Source organism: Trachemys scripta, chromosome 2 (assembly GCF_013100865.1).
Source record: "Trachemys scripta elegans isolate TJP31775 chromosome 2, CAS_Tse_1.0, whole genome shotgun sequence".
In the NCBI taxonomy this organism is placed as follows: Eukaryota; Metazoa; Chordata; order Testudines; family Emydidae; genus Trachemys; species Trachemys scripta.
In genome coordinates, this window is record NC_048299.1 from 164,672,807 (window position 1) to 164,693,936 (window position 21,130).

Consider the following 21,130-nt stretch of genomic DNA (forward strand, 5'->3'; position numbering starts at 1 on the left):
TTTACAACAATAATTTCTGGAAAGTGGTCAGGAGGAAGAGAAGGCTTAGGTGGGGAAACATATTGGGCACTAGGGGTGGAGAATTAAGGCTAGAAGGAAATGGAGGTACAATCTCATTTTATTTCTAAACTTATTTATTGCCAAACAAATATATGGTATGTCAACAATCAAGGCAAACATTACAACAGAAAGTTCTGGAAATTGGTGGGGAGGAGGTGTAAGCATAAGTGGTGAAACATATAGACCTGTAAGAGTGGATGATGTAGGCTGGAAGGAAGTGCAACTGTTCTATATATCTAAGCATATCAATTGCCTAACAAACAGACCCAGAACTTGGCCGAGGACACAAGTAATTCCTTCTCTCTCACAGGACTCTAAGGTAATGTAGATATTTGTGTAGACACAATTAGCTTTCTTTTAAACTTATTCTGAATTAGAGAAACCCTGGGCAGATTAAATGATAACATCCATGTCAGGCAGTGAAACAGGGCTTGAACATTTTCATCATGAGTTTAGTTTAGATTTCTGTTTTTAGAAAACAGAGTGTAAGAATTATAAACTTGTAGCGTTTTAAGAAAAGATGCTGATATCGGGCCAGATGAATCAAAGGAAGAATTTTCTTGAGTAGATGATAATCTTGTTCCTTAAAATCTTGAATTGGATAAATAAGGATAAATCTCTGCAGGTGGTAGTTCTTTCTCTGAGATGGCACAACACAGAAAATTCGTGGGCCAAGGACTAAATTGTTGTTCCCCTGAGGGGGAAGAAAAAAGATATTTTTAGTTTGCCACCTTCTTGTTTGACTTCTCATGACAAAAGAATCCATGGCTTAGTATGTGTTTGGATACTCCATAATGAACCATGTTGACAGTCAGGGAAACCTAAGAGGCCAAGGCCTGAGAGCCAGATGATCAAAGGTATTTAGGCAACTAAAGATGTATATTGGTGTGTACTGGGATTTTCTAAAGCACCTAAGCAGGTTAGGTGCCTAAGTCCTATTGGAATCAATCTTTAAATAATAATAAAGACCATGCATGATTTGCGTGTCATACAAGTACCTAAGGATCGATTTACAGCAGAGACTATAGGTCAGATATTCTAAGGGAGTCTGGAATTATTGTCAACTAGATACATTTTCCAGTTGCTGAGGAAAGTTAGTTTGCCCTTATACAGAGAAAACAACACAAGCTGGAGACTAAGGTAAAATCCTGGACCTACTGAATTCAACTGGAGTTGTGTGGTTGTTGTCAACTGAGCCAGGATTTCACCCCAAATCCCTGAGGGTATCAGATTCTGACAGTGAGTAGCAACTCACTGCTTGAGTAGTCCCATTGAAATGAACAGGACTACTCCAGGAGAAAGCCCTATTCAACATCCGTAAGGGTCTTTGAAATCAATTGGACTACTAAAAGAGGAAGGTATTACTCAATTTCAGTCCACATATCAGAATTTGACCCCTAGTATTTTCTTAGTCCTTAATCTGGCCAAAACTTTCACCAACTCCAATAGGAATTTAGACAGTACAAGTTCTGAATAAAGACAAATTAACGATTTTTTTTGTTCATGATAGTACTAAATTCCATATTGATGCACAACGTGTTTATAGGAAATGAAAAATGTTGTATGTCCATTTGGAAAATCATTAGCAGAGGAGAACATTAAGCTGGGAAATACACAGGTTCCTGCAAACCAAAGTCAGCAGGAAACCACAACTAAATTGCAGTTGTCTAAAAGAGATACTGTTTTACAGCTATAAATATGGAGGACAGAAGACTATAGCCGGATTAAAAAAAATAATTAATAAATCCAGTTACAATTACCAGGTGAGACACAATATATATGTGGACAATCAAACACATGTCATTCAGAAATCTAGGGGTCTTTGGAAGCCCTGTGCTTCCTATAATAGATATCAGGGTAGTAAGGAAGTGCGGAGGACTGAAGGAGAAAACAATAGTTAACCAGTACATTGAGGAAGGGTCCTTCTTTGTCCCCCGAAAACAAAAATCAAAACTACTACTCCAGTAATCAAAAAAATGTGAATTCAATGGAGTTTCTTATATGAATAAAATTATGCATGTTCCTTTTCACTACCCACACTCTGTTCATTACTTTTGGCTACAGTGGCTCTATGGCAGTAGAGGATCCCTCTGTGGAGAAGGATTCCCAAGGGGAATCCACCATATTTAGGGCAGGTCTGTGTTGGAGGATCAGTGCAAATATACAGCAAAGGGGGGTAGACTCTGACTCCTAGTGTCTTATCTTTCCTGGAGTCCACACAGATTATACAAGAATGGTAATTACATTTTCTAAATGACAAAAGTTATTCTAGGGATTGCATTCTAATTAGTTATGAAAGTTACCTTTAAGCAACCATTTGGACATAATAAATAATAATTTTGGATATATGATAATGCCAGTGGGTGTTGCAAATGCTTTATATCCCAAAACCTTGCAAGATACCCCACCATAATCTAGCAAGCTTCAAACTTCATCTCTGATGGCCAGGTAAGCATTTCTTCCATTTAAGTTTAACATTTTAGTTACTGTTATAATTGGTGAAGGGAAGTTTTGTAAGTCCTTTCTCATACTCAATCCATTTTAGGATTGTATAGATTAGTCCAGCTGTCCAGAATTTTACATCCCCAGAGGATTGTGTATTAAAGTTGCAAGGCAGGGGCTCAGGAGTCTATTCCTGCCTGTGTGACTGTGGGCAAGTCACTTTGGCAAAATGTTCAGATGTGGGTGCCTAAAAGTTATCAGTTAAACCCAGATTTAGGTACCTAAAGAAACAACAAAAAGAAGAACAGGAGTACTTGTGGCACCTTAGAGACTAACAAATTTATTAGAGCATAAGCTTTCGTGGACTACAGCCCACTTCTTCGGATGCATCCGAAGAAGTGGGCTGTAGTCCACGAAAGCTTATTCTCTAGTAAATTTGTTAGTCTCTAAGGTGCCACAAGTACTCCTGTTCTTCTTTTTGCGGATACAGACTAACACGGCTGCTACTCTGAAACCTAAAGAAACAACCTGCTTTTCAGAAGGCCTGATCCCCACAGATCCTGTTGGTTTAAGGTAAATTACAATGCATTTATATCAGTGTAAGAGCAAAATTTGGCTTGCAGAATTTACATAAAATGTTGCAGATGTCATCACTTTCCAAAGCCTATGACATTGCTACAGATAATCATCAACTCTTGTGAAATGTGTAATTTGCCAGCTGTTGATGATTAGGAAAAGAAATTCTCAGTAATTTTCTTACTTTTTCCATAACAAAGCATTTTGCATTAACAATAACACACAAACTTCTCTTCTCAGCCTCAGATGTCAGTAAATCTGTGCATATTTTTGAAGAGAGTCTGAGTTGGAAATGAAATATTTAAGTAAGAAAATCACAGAATCATAGGAATGGAGGACTGGAAGGGACCTGAACAGGTCATCTAGTCCAGTCTCCTGCCCTGAGGCAGGACTAAGTATTACCTAGACCATCCCTGACAGGTGTTTGTCTAACCTGTTCTTAAAACCTTCCAGTGATGGGTGGTCAGTTCATGATCTGTTCCTCCTTGCATTTTGCTATGACCCTGGGAGAACCTTTCCCAGACGTGAAGAAGAGCTCTGTGTGTCTTAAAAGCCTGTCTCACTCACCAACAGAAGTTGGTCCAATAATAGAGGATACCTCACCCATCTTGTCTCCCTTGCAATTAGGAAATTTTTCCTAATGTCAGATCTAAATATCCCTTGCTGTGATTTAAATCCTTTACTTCTTGTCCTGTCCTCAGTGGCTAAGAACAATTTATCACTTTTCTTGTTATAATAACCTTTTACGTACTTGAAGACTTTGTGATCATACCCCCCTCAGTCTTCTCTTCTCCAGACTAAACAACCCAACTTTTTCAATCTTTCCTCATAAGCCATGTTTTCTAGACTTTTAATATTTTTGTTTTGATCTTCTCTGGACTTTCTCCAATTTGTTCACATCTTTCCCAATTGTGGTGCCCAGAACTGTTGGGGCCTTATCAGTGCTGAGTAGAGTGGAAAAATTATTTTTCACGACTTGCTTACAAAATGAAAGGTGATGTTGTATAACACAATTTCAGAGAGACAACAGTGGATTAGAATTTGGAAGGGGAAAGCCACTAGATCACCCACTTGCATAGTGAAGAATCTCACCTAAGATGAGGGAGACCCACATCCAATTACTAATTTATATTAAGTGGAAAAGCTTCAGTGGGAGAGACTCACTGCAGACTACCCGATAGCCTAGGCCTCACAGCATTCTCCTGAGCAGTGAGAAATTCAAATTCAACTCACTGTTCCAAATCAGGCAGAGGGGGTAACTGAACCTCAGTCTCCTACATCCCAGGTGTATGCCCTAACCTTTGGGCAGAAGTTAAATGGGACATCACCACCATCTATATACTGGGCTAAAGATGAGTGGGGGAGGGACAAGGAGCACAGCACCAGCCACTTAACAAATCTAACCTGAAATGTTTTTTGGCCCAAACTCTTTGGTAAATTTGTGTCAAATTTGTGAATAGTTTCAGATTGACCAAGATTACGTTTTTTTAGCAGATAAACTATGTGCCAGAAAAACTTCACCCAGATCTTTTTATCTATTTGTGAAAGTCTTGGAATACCTCCCTGGGAAGAAACCAAGGGTATCTCTTTTCAGAGTTAATGGAGACAGATTAGAGTATTATGTTCCTATCAGTCAACCGCAGTTGGAAAATGCATTGCAATAAATAGATGTTCACACATCTTACACAGTGTATATTTCTTTTATAATAGAATAAGCTGATTCATTAATACCTTATCACATATTAATCAGATCATTCTCTACCCATTGTCTGTTGTTGTTACCTAGACACCAGGGGTCAAATTAGGCTCTCATTTACACCTGTGTATATCTGGACTAACTCCTCCAAAGTTGCTCTAGCTATATATGGGTGCAAAAGAGAGCCTAATGTGGCCCTGATCACATACAAACAGAAATTGGAGCATCCAAGAATCCCTCTCAGGAAGCCTGATTTTGAACTCATACTGCTGTAAATCATGAGTAACTCCCCTGAAGTCAGATGGGGAGATGCATCAGTGTGTTTCATTGCTCTAAGAAACTGTAGAAGATTTTACTCATTGTAGCGTTGTACATTAGCCACAGAAGTGGAAGAAAAAGGATAGTCTCAATTTCCTGAGTGGAGAATTGGAGATGAGGCAGTTTCCTTAATGGGAATTCTTTTTTTAAATGTCTGTATCACAATCTTCCCAAAACTTATGCCCATTTCAATCCTGAGACCAGACATGTGTGTATAACTAGCAAGAAAGCCACTGAAACCTTCTGATGTAGTAAGAGGTTGAGAAAAGAGACTGTTGAACTCTGTTGATTTGGCCATGTACATTGGCCAAACCGGACGGTCTCTACGTAAAAGAATAAATGGACACAAATCAGATGTCAAGAATTACAACATTCAAAAACCAGTTGGAGAACAGTTCAATCTCCCTGGCCACTCGATTAGTGAGACCTAAAAGTTGCAAAATTACAACAAAAAAATTTCAAAAACAGACTCCAACGAGAGACTGCTGAATTGGAATTAATTTGCAAATTGGACACCATTAAATTAGGCCTCAATAAAGACTGGGAGTGGATGGGCCATTACACAAAGTCAAACTATTTCCCCATGCTTATTTCCTCCCCCCCCCACCCCCCCGCCACAGTTCCTCACATCTTCTTGTCAACTGCTGGAAATGGGCCATTTTCATTACCACGATAAACATTTTTTTTCTCTCTCCTGCTGATAATAGCTCACCTTAACTAATCACTCTCGTTATAGTGCGTATGGTAACACCCATTGTTTCATGTTCTCTGTGTATATATATATATCTTCCTCCAGTATTTTCCACTGCATGCATCCGATTAAGTGGGCTGTAGCCCACGAAAGCTTATGCTCAAATAAATTTGTTAGTCTCTAAGGTGCCACAAGTACTCCTGTTCTTTCTGTTGATTTGGTTTATGTTTTTCCTCTGCAGCTTTTCATTTTCACAATGAGCTCCATCAGTGAAGCAACTACTAAATTTGCCCTTGACTTTTTCAAAGTATTGAACAAAGATAGTCCATCTGATAATATCATCTATTCTCCTCTGAGTATCTCAGCTGCCCTGGGCATGGTCCTTCTTGGGGCCAGAGGTAATACTGCCACCCAGATACAAAAGGTAGGTGTCAATAAGTCAGTTGTTTTATACCTTCATTTTTGTTCAACAATGGCAGACCATTCCCTCGTGCAATGTCACCTGAGCTCCTCAAACCTTTTCTTTTCTGCTAATTCAGAGCAGTTTCCTTTTCCAGGGGTAATAAAGCCTGCACAAGCAGCAATTGCCCTAGTTACGGTCTGAAAGGCAATTCTATATTGAATGGAATTGAACTTTATGGGGTTGAAAAGGTGCCTGGCAGAAGCTGCAGGCTGAGAACATAATTGTGAACTGGAAATAACATATTCAGCCCAAGAACAAGAGATTTCCCGCCTCAAGCCCTGATCTTGCAACCATTCCATACATGTGTGTCATTACATACATGAGTAGTGCATAATGGTACTTGAGTGTGTTATTGTTTGTGAGACGATGGCCTATGTCAGGGGTTCTCAAACTGGGGGTCGGGACCCCTCAGGGGGTCGCGAGGTTATTATGGGGGGTTGTGAGCTGTCAGCCTGCACTCCAAACCCCACTTTGCATCCAGCATTTATAATGGTGTTAAATATATTAAAAAGTGTTTTTAATGTATAACGGGGGGTCGCACTCAGAGGCTTGCTATGTGAAAGGGGTCACCAGTACAAAAGTTTGAGAACCACTGGCCTATGTTGCTGCTTCACTTACCCTCTGCCGAGGTTGGTCTATTTTGGCCTAGAGCAGGGGTCAGCAACGTTTGGCACGTGGCTCACCAGGGTAAGCACCCTGGTGGGCCGGGCCAGTTTATTTACCTGCTGACACGGCAGGTTCGGCCGATCGTGGCCCCCACTGGCCCAGATCACCGTCCCGGCCAATAGGGGCAGCGAGAAGCGGCGCGGGCGAGGGATGTGCTGGCTGCGGCTTCCCACCGCCCCCATTGGCCCAGAACAGCAAACCGCGGCCAGTGGGGGCCACGATCGGCTGAACCTGCCACGTCAGCAGGTAAATAAACTGGCCCAGCCTGCCAGGGTGCTTACCCTGGCGAGCTGTGTGCCAAACGTTGCCAACCCCTGGCCTAGAGGGATGTTTGAACCTCTTGGCCAATAGCTCAGCCCCAGCAGAAGAGGTCATCTCAGATACAGAGAAACATTTCCTCAATATTTGCAATTTCCAGCCCCTCATCTTCATTTTATTCATACCGCCTGCTGACATTTCTGTCTTGTGCATTATATCAAAAGAGAGAGATGTAGCCTACATGGTTATTTCAGAAATGTGTGTCTCTCAGATGCAGGGTCCTTTTTAGTTGTGTAACCCTTCTGCCCATCTAAGTTGGCAGCAACAAGGGCCGGGTTCTGTATCTAGGGGTTCCGTTTCAATAACACAGTGCAAAACCGGCTCGAGCCCCCACCCAGTGACCTGGGACAATTATATACCACCCCCTGGGCGCCTCTAAGAGGCAATACTTCCCCTCTCGCAAGCACAGAGTCTGAGTGTAACAGAAAATGTTTAATAACATGAGGTAAACGACATCAGCATTAAATTGGAAAAACACCACAACTAGAGTTCATAGACCAAACCATGAGCGAAGACCCACCCCAGCAAATTGGGCCGTGTCCTCTCCCGTTGGTTCTTGAAACCAGCGACCCAAGAATCACCAAAGTCCCAAAAGTCCGACAACCCCCCAAAGTCTCTGTCCCTGATCAGTGCAGCCCCAGAGTTCAAAAAGGGGGGTGTGTGAGCAGGGTGTTAAGGGGCACCTTACGTGATCCGAGGCCAACCAGCTGCTTCTCCGTGGGGTTCCACCCAGCCTTCACCACGAACTGCTCCACTCCACCCGCAGTCCCACTCCTGCCGTCCCACGAACTGCTCTGGCAGCTGCTCCGCTCCGCTCACCGACCTGTGAGCCGTGCCGCTCCGCCCTGCTCCGCTCACCGACCTGTGAGCCACGCCGCTCCGCCCCGCTCCGCTCCGCTCACCGACCTGTGAGCCGTGCCGCGCCGCGCTGCTCCGCTCCGCTCACCGACCTGTGAGCCGCTCTGCTCTGCTCCAGCCGTCCCTTGGGCCGCTCCCACAAGGCTCTGTTCTGTTAGCTGCTCCTCCAGCCGCTCCACTCACCGACCTGTGAGTCGCTCAGTGCCACTCCAACCGTCCCACAAGGCTCCACTCTGCTAGCTGCTCTGCCAGCCGCTTAGCATTATAGCTTCAGGCTCCCCCACTATTTAACACCGCCTCAGTGATTTCAGCTCTTTTGTGATTTCAGCTCATAGTAGGGGAGCCCCAGTGCTAGTGCACCACTGGCCCAAAGTGAATTCAGTTCAGCAGTCTGTAACTAGACTTCTAATGGAATCAAAAGTTAGCTCTGATATTCAACAGTGGAGAGAGGAGGTAGTGCAATTGGTGTTTCAACCCCTCTGAGAGGGCCCATACCATCAGGTACAAATACCTGTCCCCATCCTCTCTCAATTCACTGGGTTTTGTAACCCATGCCCCTTGACAAGCACATGCTACTTAGGTAATGGTGAATGACTCACTCAGTCCTTCTGTCATACACAGTTCCACTGGCCTTGATTCACAGAATCAGGGTAACAAAACTTTATTCTTCCTGCCCCAATAACAGAGAAACTGGGGATCCCACACCAGCCAAAGTAACCACTTTGAGTTGCTGTTGTTTCATGCCAGGCGAGTGGGTGTGCCTATGCAAACAAGATCAGCCCCTGGAGTTCTTTTCCACACTCGCCATAATTCACCACCAGATGTCAGGGTACAGCTCATCCTGACTCTGCTTACAGTTGCTTACTATGAACGTACTGAGCATCAGATTTACTAATGCTGAAGTGTTACAAGTTGGTCGTAGTTATAAAAATATTATTTGAATATCTAGTTTGGCAAAAGTATTAACCTATTTTTGGATCCCATGAACCTGTATGAGTCACATTTTTCACTGGAAATGGGTTTGAATTTCTCAGGCTTGGGTTGCTCAGGAGTTAGTACTAATCAAGAATCATGTTTTATTAGTCTTTGAATACAACTGTCATTATTAGAACTTCCAGATAGATATTTTGCTGTGAAGGTTAGACATGGGACCCAATACAGTTAGCAACTGTAAAGGGATATGCACATGAGAGGAATGAAATTTAAAAAAAAAAAACAGGTTCCAGTTCTATTGCCACAGAAGTCATCGGCAAAACTCCTGTCCACTTAAATATGGGTGGGAGCTAACTCTGCATTTGACAAACACTGCATTTGTTGGAATTAAACCTAGCAAACTCTGAAAGCATTTCCACTGGTTTTGAGATTGTTCCTTAAATTTAGGTTTTGTAAATAATAAGCTTTTATCCAAGTCCTAATCCTGTGATAGGATCCACTATTGCAGATCACTGCATGCCTGCAGAACACTACTGAATTTATTGCCCTATTGCAACATAGTATAAAAAGGTGTAAAAACTGAATATTATGGGCAGAAACAGGAAGTGAGTTCTACAATCATAGAAATATAGCTCACCTTTCTGGTGATTTTAAGTAGTAATCACCAAATGGTTGCTGATTTTGATGTCAATGGATGCACTGGGGCATCCAGTGACAAAAGTTGAGAATACTTGCCTTTGACATCATGATGTCCATCTCCAGTAGAAAGGACAGTAGGTAAGACAGACAACTGAACTTTCTCGTGACAAGTTCAGTTTTATATATTGTCATAAGTAAATCAATATAGTGTATGATTGTTGCAATCTTACATTTCCACCTCAGGTTCTTCGCTTCGCTGAACTTAGAGAAAATGAAAATCCAGGAACAGGAAGGTCTTCGGAAGCAACAAGTGATGAGAATTCAGAGAGCAGTTGCAGACTACCTCTTCATCCCCATCTGCCGGTATCTTAGAACAAATGTTGAAGTTGGACAAACTTTGGAGAATTTGAACCTAAACTCAAAATTGGCAGATTAGATTTATAACATAAAAATAGGGGGGGAAATGCTATGATGGTAGGTGACAGTAGGGAGAAGGATAAAAATGTATACAAGATAGCAAAGAGTAAGGTTTAGGATTTGTTTTATTGAAAATGCTGTACAATTATATGCTTGATTTGTGAATGCCATAATTGCAACTGCATTCACAAGTGATCAGTTTCTTGCTATTTCAGTGGGCTCCTACCAGGATCATGAGCACATGTGCATGTTTAAATCTGACATACAGAAAGCATTTGCAACTGTACTACCCTGAACATTTTTCATTGTTCAGCAAATACGCATGTGTAGTGCTCCATAAGTAACAAGTGGAACATCCCAAAAGAGCCACGGATTCCTTAGTCCTTATAATAGAGCTTTTGCTCCATAGATCTCCAGACTATCAGGAACAAGAACAAGTCAGAGAAGGCAAAGGTAGTTAAGTTATTGAATCCGAATTGTTTCATAGGAGAACAATTATTTAAAAAAAAAAACAACAGTGCCTCTGTTACTCTCAGCCTTTTTCAGTCAGAAACAAACTACAGCAACTTTGTGTTATTTGAAGGTTCCTGATGATCAGTGTGATATACCCGGAGGGATTCATTCCCAGTTTCATGACATCTTCTCATCAATCAACAAACCTACCACTTCTTATGAGCTGGCTATTGCCAACAGACTGTATGGAGAAAAGACATTCAATTTTCTTCAGGTGAGTTGCACTGGGGTTCAGATTAATGGCCTGTGACATTGTAGGACAGAGATGGACAACATGGGCTTAGTTCAGTTGAGGTCCCATTTCTTGCTGACTTGGATGGGAGTTGTGTCCACTTAAACAAGGGTGGAGTTGATCCCCTGGAGGTACTGAATAGTAGGGCAGAACAGCCAATCATCTTAAAATAAATCCATATGGGAAAGTGAGCTAGAATTATTCTGGCTCATGCAAATTCAATAAAATTGCTAACTATGTTCTGGGGTTTCATGCTACATTTTTTACCAATTCATTTCACATTATTTACAAGGCCTCACCATTTCATTTGTGTGAAATTTCATAGGCACAAAAACTTTTCTCAAATCAGCTTTCAAAATTCGCTTCTAGTTTGAAATTTCATGTGCAAGTATCATTGCAATCATCCTTAGTTATTTTGGCTGGTGGGAAAAAGAAACATTACAGGACAGTGCTTCAAAACATTCGTGAATTACATATAAATATACAGTCACAGACACACTAGGTTAGACTGGGATAGAAGTGGCGAGACAATATATATAGGTTTCTAGTTCCAGGATAAATTCAGGGTTCTACCTGTAGAACTAACAGAAAGACCTGTAGTGGGTCCTAATTCCACCAGTTTCTCCTGTTCTGAAGTCCACCCAAGATAGAAAGTAAACTTGAGAGACCTAAGGATTGGTTGCTGCAAGAGGAAGCAGCATCTATCAAATCTTTCCACTGAATGGGAGAAGAAAGTGGCCTATGTGAAAATGGTCCCCCAGTCCTTTAGAGCATAAGCAGCCATTTAAGGACCCACCAGAGGACCTGTGACAACAGACATTCTGGTTATTCAAGAGCGACCTAGGTTCACCTTCCATTGTGTAACCAGAACCTGATGTTCTGTAAATGCCTGCTAAAGTAGCTAGGTTGCCAGGGGGATATATGTGTTTATTGCATCTAAAAACCAGAGAGTAAATCAGCCTTACATAACAAGATCACATGCAAAAGCAAATACTAGCCTCACCACAGCAAAACTCCTTAAATCTGATGAGTAGTCATTATTATTTGTACAGTAGTAGAACCAGGATCAGGGCCCTCTTGTGCTATAATTCTATAGAAACGTAGTAAAAGACAGTCCCTGCCCCAAAACTTACAATATAAATAGAGAGAACAGACACAGAGGTAGGAGAAAAGCATTATCATTATCCTTACTTCACAGATGGGGAACTGAGACACAAAGATTAAATGACTTTCTCAAGGTCATACAATGGGTCTGTGGCAGAGTCAATCAGCTGGCAGAACTTCAAAGAGGTTCAGTGTTTGACTGTTTTATGTAAACTGTCCAAACCTATGTGGCCCTGTATCCCTACACTCTACCCAACTGGTCCAGTTCATTCTGCTAGTCCTCACAATGTCTCATCTTGAGCATGTACAAACACACTTTTGAATATTTTGTATATTTCTTGCAGTGTTGCAGAACTAAAAAGCAGGGATATTTTATTTTATTCGGGAGACATCCTAAAAGAGACCTGTTTTCTGATGTATTGTTCTGACATTCTCTCTTATTGTACAGCAATACCTATCCTGCATACAGAAGTTATACCAGGCTGAATTGAAACCAGTTGATTTTCAGAATGCTGCAGAGGAAACCAGAAAGCAGATAAATTTGTGGATTGAAACCTTTACCAAGGGTAAGGACAAGTCAGGCATTGGCTGCTATTTCTTGATATTTAATAAAAAAAAATGAGGTAAAGTGTACAAGGTGCTTAAAAACCTGCAGGAGAACACTATTTTGTCATAATTGGAGCACGCCCAGTATGGAGCTGCAGTAGCAGCTCTCAGCAATTTGACCACCTGAATGACCTGAAGATGGATCATTAATTCCCACAGAGAAAACATATTTGAGGAGAACAGAGTAGCCAGCAGACTCTGGACCTAGTACAACACCCATTGAAATCAACAGGAATTCTTCTGACAACTTCAGTGGGTGCTGGATGAGACCACCTGTGAGTCTGATTGCATTGAGTTTAAGGAATTATCCAATCCGATGCAAGAGGTATTGGGCAAGGAGAGGGGACCTTCAAAAAGTACCTTGATTTATGAGCTCCTCTACAGATAAGGTAAATGACAGTGCCCTACCTAAAATTTGACCTGGATCCAAGACTAGTCAGCAGAAAAAGAACAAAATGGCCATTTTGGGAGATGACATCTGTTCTCCGTTGTTCACTTGAGGCACATCAGTGTGTCAGTGTGGGGAAGCTACAAAGATGCTGCTTGTGTTGTACTTGTTCTGTGAATAGATAGAGGACTTCAGGCTCTTAGGCCTGTCAGTCTAACATCTTTCATGTGTGTCTAGTATCATGTTTATATTCTTATACACAGTTACATATATGCACTGTACATCTATGTTATTACAATGGATAAATGGAACTAGAGTTATTGAACTGCCAAAACAAAATAATTTGCCTCCATATTTTTAAGGTAAAATCAAGGACTTCTTTGGCCCACAGGCTCTTTCTGGAGATACTAAATTAGTCCTCGTGAATGCGGTCTACTTCAAGGGGCAATGGGGAGAGGAATTTAAGAAAGAAAACACCAAAGAAAGACCTTTTCAGATTAACAAGGTAAATTACAGAAATACACATATCACTTCATTGCTCCTATTGTTTTACATGGTTGGCAGACAATGGGGAGCTAACATGGGATATGGCCTCTTGAATCTAGGGCTCCTTTATGGCCTAGGGACCAGCTCTGGGGGTGAAGAGGGAGCTGTTTCCCAAAGCTTCTGCTAGGAGAATGCATCATGCCTGACATAGGTACAATGCCTCACAAAGCCACCTGGGGCACAGGGGAAGCCAGTGTATAAGAAGCTGAAGCATCTGCCGTTCTTTGTGGCCTGTCAGCTCTTCTATCAGGAGTGGAAGTGCTCAGGGCAAAGCCCCGCTTTCTCCCCTTCCCCTTTGGAGTTGCGTGTGCAGTTAGGTTCGCTACCCTTTTGCACTCATGTGAGCAAAGACCGGCTGGCCCCTGAGCAGAGGCCTAGCATAAGGATGCTTCTTGTACCTTCCCCCACTACACTCCTAATTTGGAGCAGTCCACAGTCTGGCCTCTAATCATTTTCTTCATAGACCCTTAACTGGATTGCTTGTATTCAGACCTACAATGAGTTGTTCTGCTGCCACATTTACAATGACTGCCCCCAAGAGATCCATTTAGTCTGTGTTCAGTTTCCACATTCTGTCACCAGATTGATCTCCCTCCTCATTAAGGTTGAATACTGAAAGTGGGTTTTTTTCGGTGACATTTAGGTACATTGTCCCTGTGCTACTCCACCGCCCTCCCCATGTTGTGTGGACAATGAATGTAGAGTAGCCAGCTTCGTATTGCTTCAGTTCAGTTTCACCTTCTGTTGGTCGCACATTAGCATAATGTAGCAAAAATAGGTTGGCAACACTGCAGGGAAACATTTGTTTAGCTAAAGGAAAATTGTTCCTAGTGGAACCTGTTTCCATGAAATTGTTTTGTAAACGTCTATTGCTCTTAGGTTTTGTAAATTTCTGGGTCAATTTGACCTGAGATCATGCTTTTAAATGGAAATATAAATTAAAGAAAAGATGAAAAGCCTGTAGTTTTAATATCCTTAGCATGGTTCTCAAGTTGGACAACCAAACGGTGAGGCACACAATATCAACAGCAACTTCTGAAAGTGTTGGTCCAAAGAAATAGCATTACCTCTTCTTCTAAACCTTCTATTCTTTGGGAGGTGGGTGTGCCGGCACAGGGAGATAATAAATGGTATCTTAGCTTTAAAGGGGCAGTGGAAAAGCAGCATGGTGGAATTCTGGATCATGGGAATGGGCTTTATGGGGTTTCCCAGTCTCCCCTCCCCCAGTACTTCACTGACCCCCTTTCCCTTGAGTCCAAGATAGAGATGAAACTGTTGTGAGATGTTCGAAGAGGTTCAAGAGAACTTTATACCTTTCTTCGGAAGGTGATTATCTGGCCATGAACAACTACTGCAGCATTTGGGTCCAAGTGAAGATGCAATACAAGGAAAAATGTTTTAATGCTGGAGGATATATTGTATGTCTCTCACTTGTTACTACTTGTCACTGCTTTCAGACTACAAGCAAACCTGTGCAGATGATGTACCAGGAGAGCAGGTACAAAATAGCTACAATAGAGGAGCATCAGAGTCAGGTGCTTGAACTCCCATACAAGGGTGGTGACCTGAGTATGTATATTCTGCTGCCAAAAGACAACATGGGTCTAACACAGGTAAAGTTACCTATGATGAGATAGTAATCTTATAACCAGAATATGAACATGGATAGATAGTATAGGACAAAATTACTTTCCTCTTCTTTGTTGCAGAGTATGCAGCATTTTGAATAGTAAATCTGAAGGCAGGCTGCTTATGTTGTTCCTAGGTCTATTGAATTTTCAGAAAACAAACAATTAGCCAGCCATTTTATTCTCCAAATAGGGCACGGTGACAATGTAATTAATAGCTAATTGCTACATTTTTGTATTATCAACCTTTCTAAACAGTTAATACCCACACAGACTAGTCTAAAAATGAATAAATAATAAACGCAAAGAATATAGGTAACACATCGGCAGATCCACAGAGGCTGTCTGCCACATATTGCTGCCAGACTTAACATCTGATCCAGCTCCCTAACCCTTCTCCCATACAATTCGGTTGCAAAACACCCACTGACTTCACTGGTGCAGCATCAAGTCCTTTAGCTTTAATGGTAGAGGTCTGAGCGCTGAAGTTAGAAGTTCTACCGTTGACTCCCACTGGTGACCCACCATTGTGGTCATTATATTTACATTAAAAAAAAAGAAAACAAGATTCTATAACCAACACTGGACAAACACTTATTTGGAAATCTTTAGGGTACGGCTACATGGAGATAAAAGCCCTGCAGCTGAGGGGCTAAAAATTGCGGTGTACACGTTCAGGCTTAGGCTGCAGCCCGAGCTCTCGGATCCTGTGATGGTGGAGGGTCCCAGAGGTTGGGCTCCAGCCTGTGTCCAAATGTCCACACAGCAATTTTTCAGCCATACAGCCCAAGTCAGCTGACACGGGCCAGCTGTGGGGTTTTATTCCTTTGTAGACATACTCTTAGTGTACATCATGCTACTGATCCCAGTAGTATTGTAAGAATCATGCCTGATGTGGTTATCACAGTGTGAATGAAAAATTATTTTTTCCAATTTCTCACATAGTTGCGTGTCTTATTGATTTTGATGCATAACCACAAGATTCTGATTCCCATGTATCTTTATACCTGCAGCTGGAAAAGGAACTTACCTATGAGAAATTAACAACTTGGATTAGCCCTGACCATTTGAAAGAAGGTGACGTGGATGTGGCTCTTCCTCGGTTCAAAGTCGAGACAAGTGCTCAACTTAAACAATATTTAGAGGCTTTAGGAATGACCGATGTATTTCACCCAGGAGTATCAGATTTATCTGGAATGGCAAAAGAAGGTGGCCTGTTTGTGAGTCAGGCTACCCATAAGGCTTATATAGAGGTCAATGAAGAGGGCACTGTGGCAGCAGCTGCAACTGGAACTGGCATAAGTACAAGCGTACTAAGAATGCCTGTACAGTTTGTGGCTGATCACCCTTTCCTCTTCTTTATCAGACACCAAAAAACCAAATGCATTCTCTTCTATGGTAGAGTCTCTTCTCCTTAAAGGAAAATCTCTAATTAACCCGCAAGATCCTGGGCCACAGAATTATAGTACAGAAAATACAACAGAAATGTTATTCTCTTCATTTTCTCTTTTCCTTGCACTGTATCTAGATAGTGACTCCATAGTTATGGGTGAAAATGCACACTATACTCATAGCAGGACTGTAACACTAGCACTACAGTCCTATCTTGTCTGCTGTTTCCCTCCCCCGCAAAGTTGCTTCTGGTTCCTACTTAAAGAATCTCCCACTTTCTCAGCACCTGAGGAAGGGCACCTCTGTTAAGTCGCAAATCACTAGGAATCTCCTTGAACCAAAGCTTTGATAACTAGTAGTGAAATAAAGAACTATGAATTTTATTAATCATCCTGAACTGAATGGGTATCAAAACAAGCATTGCCCAAACTCTTGCAGTGGAGAACCTGGCCCAGAGTTGTAGCAATGTAACAGGTGAATAATCAGGCTCATTGTTTTCACAGTTATTGTTATTGCCCTTCTGCCACTTTTACTACTTCTGGAGGAATTCTGTGCCAAAAAATTTAAAACTCTGTGCACAATATTTTAAAATTCCACAAAATTCTTCTTTTTTATTTGTGAAAATAACATAAAATAATCATGCCAGTTTCAATTATTTTGGTAATTAATTTCAAAATATCTGTCAGCAAGTATGTCTGTAACAATACAGACAAAAATATATTAAGGAAATGTTTTTTGATGAATAGATTCCTTATTAGGCATATTAATACAAAATTTTGTTTAATGATTCATTTAAAGTACACCTGTACTCAAAGAGAGTTGTGTTTACTTCATAAGGAATCCTGCTGAAGTGAGTAGGACTACCATGGAGGAAGGCACTGCTCAATGTGATGTGGAGCAGAGGGAGAAGGGAGAGTTGGAAAACAAAGTCTACCCCTTTAGCACTTGAATATAAAGTTAACACTGTACACTGATACAAACTCCTACAGCAGGGAGGGAGAACCTTATCCTGAGGTGGACCTCAATGGTTTGTTCTACTATATTTGGGGGGCAAAGAAGACACCTGGGCAACCCTCAGCTAGGAAGCAAATGGACAGCAGATTTGCTTCAAGAAGGTGGGATCTCAGCCAGGCTGGGCTGAAAACACTGGAGAGAACTTTGAGTGAGATAAGTTTCTTTATCAGCAGGTCAACCTGTTAGTTAAGTTTAGTTAGTCTATCGAAAGAGCGTTATTTTGCTTTATATGTAACCATTTGATTCCAATATTCTTGCTCACTATTACTTGAATCTCTAGTCTTTGATAATAAATGTATTCTTGTTTTCACTATAAACATATCTAAGTGCTGTGGTGTGAAGTAAAGGAATGATCCTGAGTTGAATCTTACAAACTGGTGTGTAGTGTTTCTTTGGGAACGGCAGGCCCGGTAATTCTGTGAGTGTTCAGTGGATCAGGGACTGGACACTGCAGGGAACGCTCTGAGGACTTGAGGGTTGATGTGTGTCCGTCACTACTTGTGCAGAGAGAACAAGGCCTGAGGGATTCTGGAGGGCAGTGCTTGTATAGCCAGAGGCTGTTGGTTTCAGGGAGCTGATCCACAGCAGGCACATACAAGGCTGCTTCAGACTAAGGGCATGTGGTGGTGAGGTGCCTCAGAACCTGGGTACCCCTGGGGAGCGTCACAGTTGCATTAGCACTTTTAAAAATAATTTAATTGGTTATAATTTGACTAGGTCCAATTGTTTGCCACGAGCTGTGAGACTATTGTGACAGGAAACTTGGGATCTTCCAAATTTCATGTAGCAATTTCCTGTCAGTTATTTAGAGTTTAACACGAAATTAAAAAATTTTGTAGACTTGTCAGAAAAATCTAAATTGTAATTAACCAATTGTCTTCCAAAAGGGCAACTGGGGAAAATAACTGTCTTTTTGCAGAGTTCTCGAGATTGTAATTTTATGGCTTTTCTTTGGGGAAGTATTATAGATGTATTTTGCTTTTGACCTTTTAATTTGCGCAATTGCAATGCATCTATACAGCTGTCAAGTCAAGGATTCAGTAAATCACTACATATTTTATCATTTTCAGTAGTGGCAGGGAAATAAGCCGAACAGAAGTTGAAGACATACCTGTGTGCATGTGATAAGAATGAAGCAGCAAGAGTAGAACACTACTATAAATGGTCACATGGTGATAGACTGTATATAGATCCCCTGTTCCAGACAGCACTTGGGCATGTACTTATGTCCCACTGATTGCAATGGGACTCAAGCATGTGCTTAGCATGTATTTAAGTGCTGCCTGAATACGGATGCTCTCCTCAATCACAGATATAACATACACCTTCTTCTAATCATTTTTAAGGGACAAGTGAGTACTACTAATAAATATTAATATTTTGGCAATGCTACTCAGTTTCATTTTCCAGTTTTATACTCCCGCTTCCTAATCATAAATGGGGAGTCTTAAAACATTGTTTCTTTAATAAACCAATATAATATACCAAGACCAATTTTTAGCATAATTTATGTCTCCTGAAAAAATGTGCAAAAGAAAGAAGTTGAAATCTACAAACTACTCTGTACATATGAGGTGAGAAACAAGAAAACAGCCTTCTGCCTCTAAATTAGGGCTTGTAGCAACCCCCTAGGAACTGGGAGGGAAGAGTTTGGAGCGGGCACCAGGAAGCCAGTCTGTGCACATGGGTGGAAAGTTAGCTGCAGTTGAAGTCATGACACGTGCACCACTTGTGGCTGGGTGTGGTGTACCAACTCGCCATCTAGCACCCCTTGCCGACAGCTTCTATGCCCTGGGTGGTATCTCTTCTCATGACTTGGCCTTCCTGCCAGGTCACTTTAGAGTCCCTCTCCTTCCAGAGTTTCAGTGTGCCACATGGACAGTGCCCTATACCGTACTGGTCATCGATCTGCCATCTTCCTCCCCTCCCAGACTCCTCTTCCACTCTACTCTTCTATCAGACTTGCAGCCCCAAGGCTTCTCCCTGGAGTTTATTAACCCAACTCGAAAGCAAAACACAGATTTCAGGGAAAGCAGCGGCAGGCCCTTTTCCAGGCTTGAACTTTTAAACCATCCTGTGTCCACACCCCCTAGTCCCCCCAACCTCTCCATTCTTCTGCAGAGTGCTGACTTTTGGGGACTACCCTCCTTAAGTCTTGCCCTCTTTGGATCCTCAACTCCAGTCCCTCACAAGGCTTTCTGCTTATGGGGTGGTCTTCTCTCAAGCCCACTTCAAGATTCCCCTTCACCCCTTTTCCCTCTTCCATCAGGACCAGGGTGTAAATGCCCTCCTGAGCTTCCTCTGTGCTCTACTACCTAGAGAAAGGGGAAGAAACTTGTAGGCTTTCTCCCTTCAGTCCTTTTCTACTCTGGGCTTCCTCCATTTACAGAAACCACCCACATCCTTTCCCATCTGGGACTCATCTTTAACAGGCCAGGCCTACCCTCCTAGTGCCACCACCTGTGTGTATTGATCTCTCAGGCCCAAATTAACCATTTCATCACCTGTGTGTGGTAAACACCACATCACACATCTCTGTAAACAGTTCTTTTAAAAAAGACTAGTTTCGTTTTAGAAACATTCTGTGACATTCTGCACCCCAAAGCACCCCATATTTACCATGCTGATATAATTATGATATGTTTTGTACAAAGTATGCTTTGTAAGGTATCATTCTAAACATCTTGATCTGTTGAACATTAATATCCTGTTGGAAGGATGTGCTGTCCTTCTATAAAAAGTTATGAAGTTTTGCTGTGTGTGTGTTACTGAAAGATGTTGTGAAATTGGAAACACCCACAATTAGCCTTTCAGGTACAACGATGAAGAAGCTAGACGGTGCTAATGGTTCATTAACAAAGACAATGGACCATGGAAAGGGCTTGTCCTCACCTGGGGACCCTTCACCGAGCCTATAAATAATGCCTGCTATAACTCAGCAAGACATGCAAGGGCATGTGACCAGACCACAAACTGGGCTGGAAGCCGGCTTGAAACAAAGGGGTTCCTGCCATATGGAGAAACTATATAAGATGGGGAGTGTCATCTTTTGGTCTTCACTCCCCCACAACTCAACACCTAAAAGAAACGCTGGAAGACAAAGTACTTTGAATAGGGGAGTGGGAAACCCAGGCTACAAAGCAGATGCAGCCTGTGCCTCAAGAATCTGTAAGCCTGCTTGTATCATCAGTCAGGGTGAGATATTGCTGATTCAAATCCTATCTAGTATAGACGGTTTAGATTGCATTTTGTTTGGTTTCTTAGGTAACCTGCTTTGATCTGTTTGTTCTCACTTATAATCACTGTGTGTTTTTGAGTGACGTGTTAGCGAATCTTAGTTCTGTTAACACAGGTGGGTGCATATCTTCCCCACATCGAGGGGGAAGCAGACTAATTTAATGAGCTTGCACCGTACAGACTACTCTGCAGTGCAAGACCGCTCAATTCTGGGTTTATACTCCAGTGGGGGTGTAAGGCTGGGGAGCTGGGAAATTGGCTGAGGCCTCCATTGTTGGCCCAGGAGTGGTTTAGGCAAAGCCCTCAGATAACTCAGTTGGGTGTGTGGCGCCACCTGCTGTCGTGTTGGGTGATAACAGGGCCTGGAGGGGCTGGCTGTGTGTCACCAGCAGA

General features: G+C 42.0%; 1 protein-coding gene across 1 annotated transcript; it reads left to right on the plus strand.

The window, feature by feature from the left end:
- The first annotated feature begins 333 nt into the window (after positions 1–333).
- LOC117873141 (serpin B3-like) lies at positions 334–17,071 on the plus strand. Its single transcript, XM_034762207.1, has 8 exons — positions 334–379; positions 6,025–6,207; positions 9,904–10,023; positions 10,661–10,804; positions 12,375–12,492; positions 13,283–13,425; positions 14,924–15,079; positions 16,108–17,071. Exons 2-8 carry the CDS (start codon positions 6,040–6,042, stop codon positions 16,510–16,512), a joined length of 1,254 nt encoding a protein of 417 aa, XP_034618098.1. The 5' UTR covers positions 334–379; positions 6,025–6,039; the 3' UTR covers positions 16,513–17,071.
- Positions 17,072–21,130: the final 4,059 nt, after the last annotated feature.

Excerpts from the sequence above, each read along its gene's own strand:
- LOC117873141 (XM_034762207.1), top strand. The coding sequence starts at position 6,040 with ATGAGCTCCATCAGTGAAGCAACTACTAAATTTGCCCTTGACTTTTTC. Across the intron at positions 10,024-10,660 it reads CTCTTCATCCCCATCTGCCG|GTTCCTGATGATCAGTGTGA; the intron begins GTATCTTAGAAC and ends TGTTATTTGAAG. Across the intron at positions 15,080-16,107 it reads ACAACATGGGTCTAACACAG|CTGGAAAAGGAACTTACCTA; the intron begins GTAAAGTTACCT and ends TTATACCTGCAG.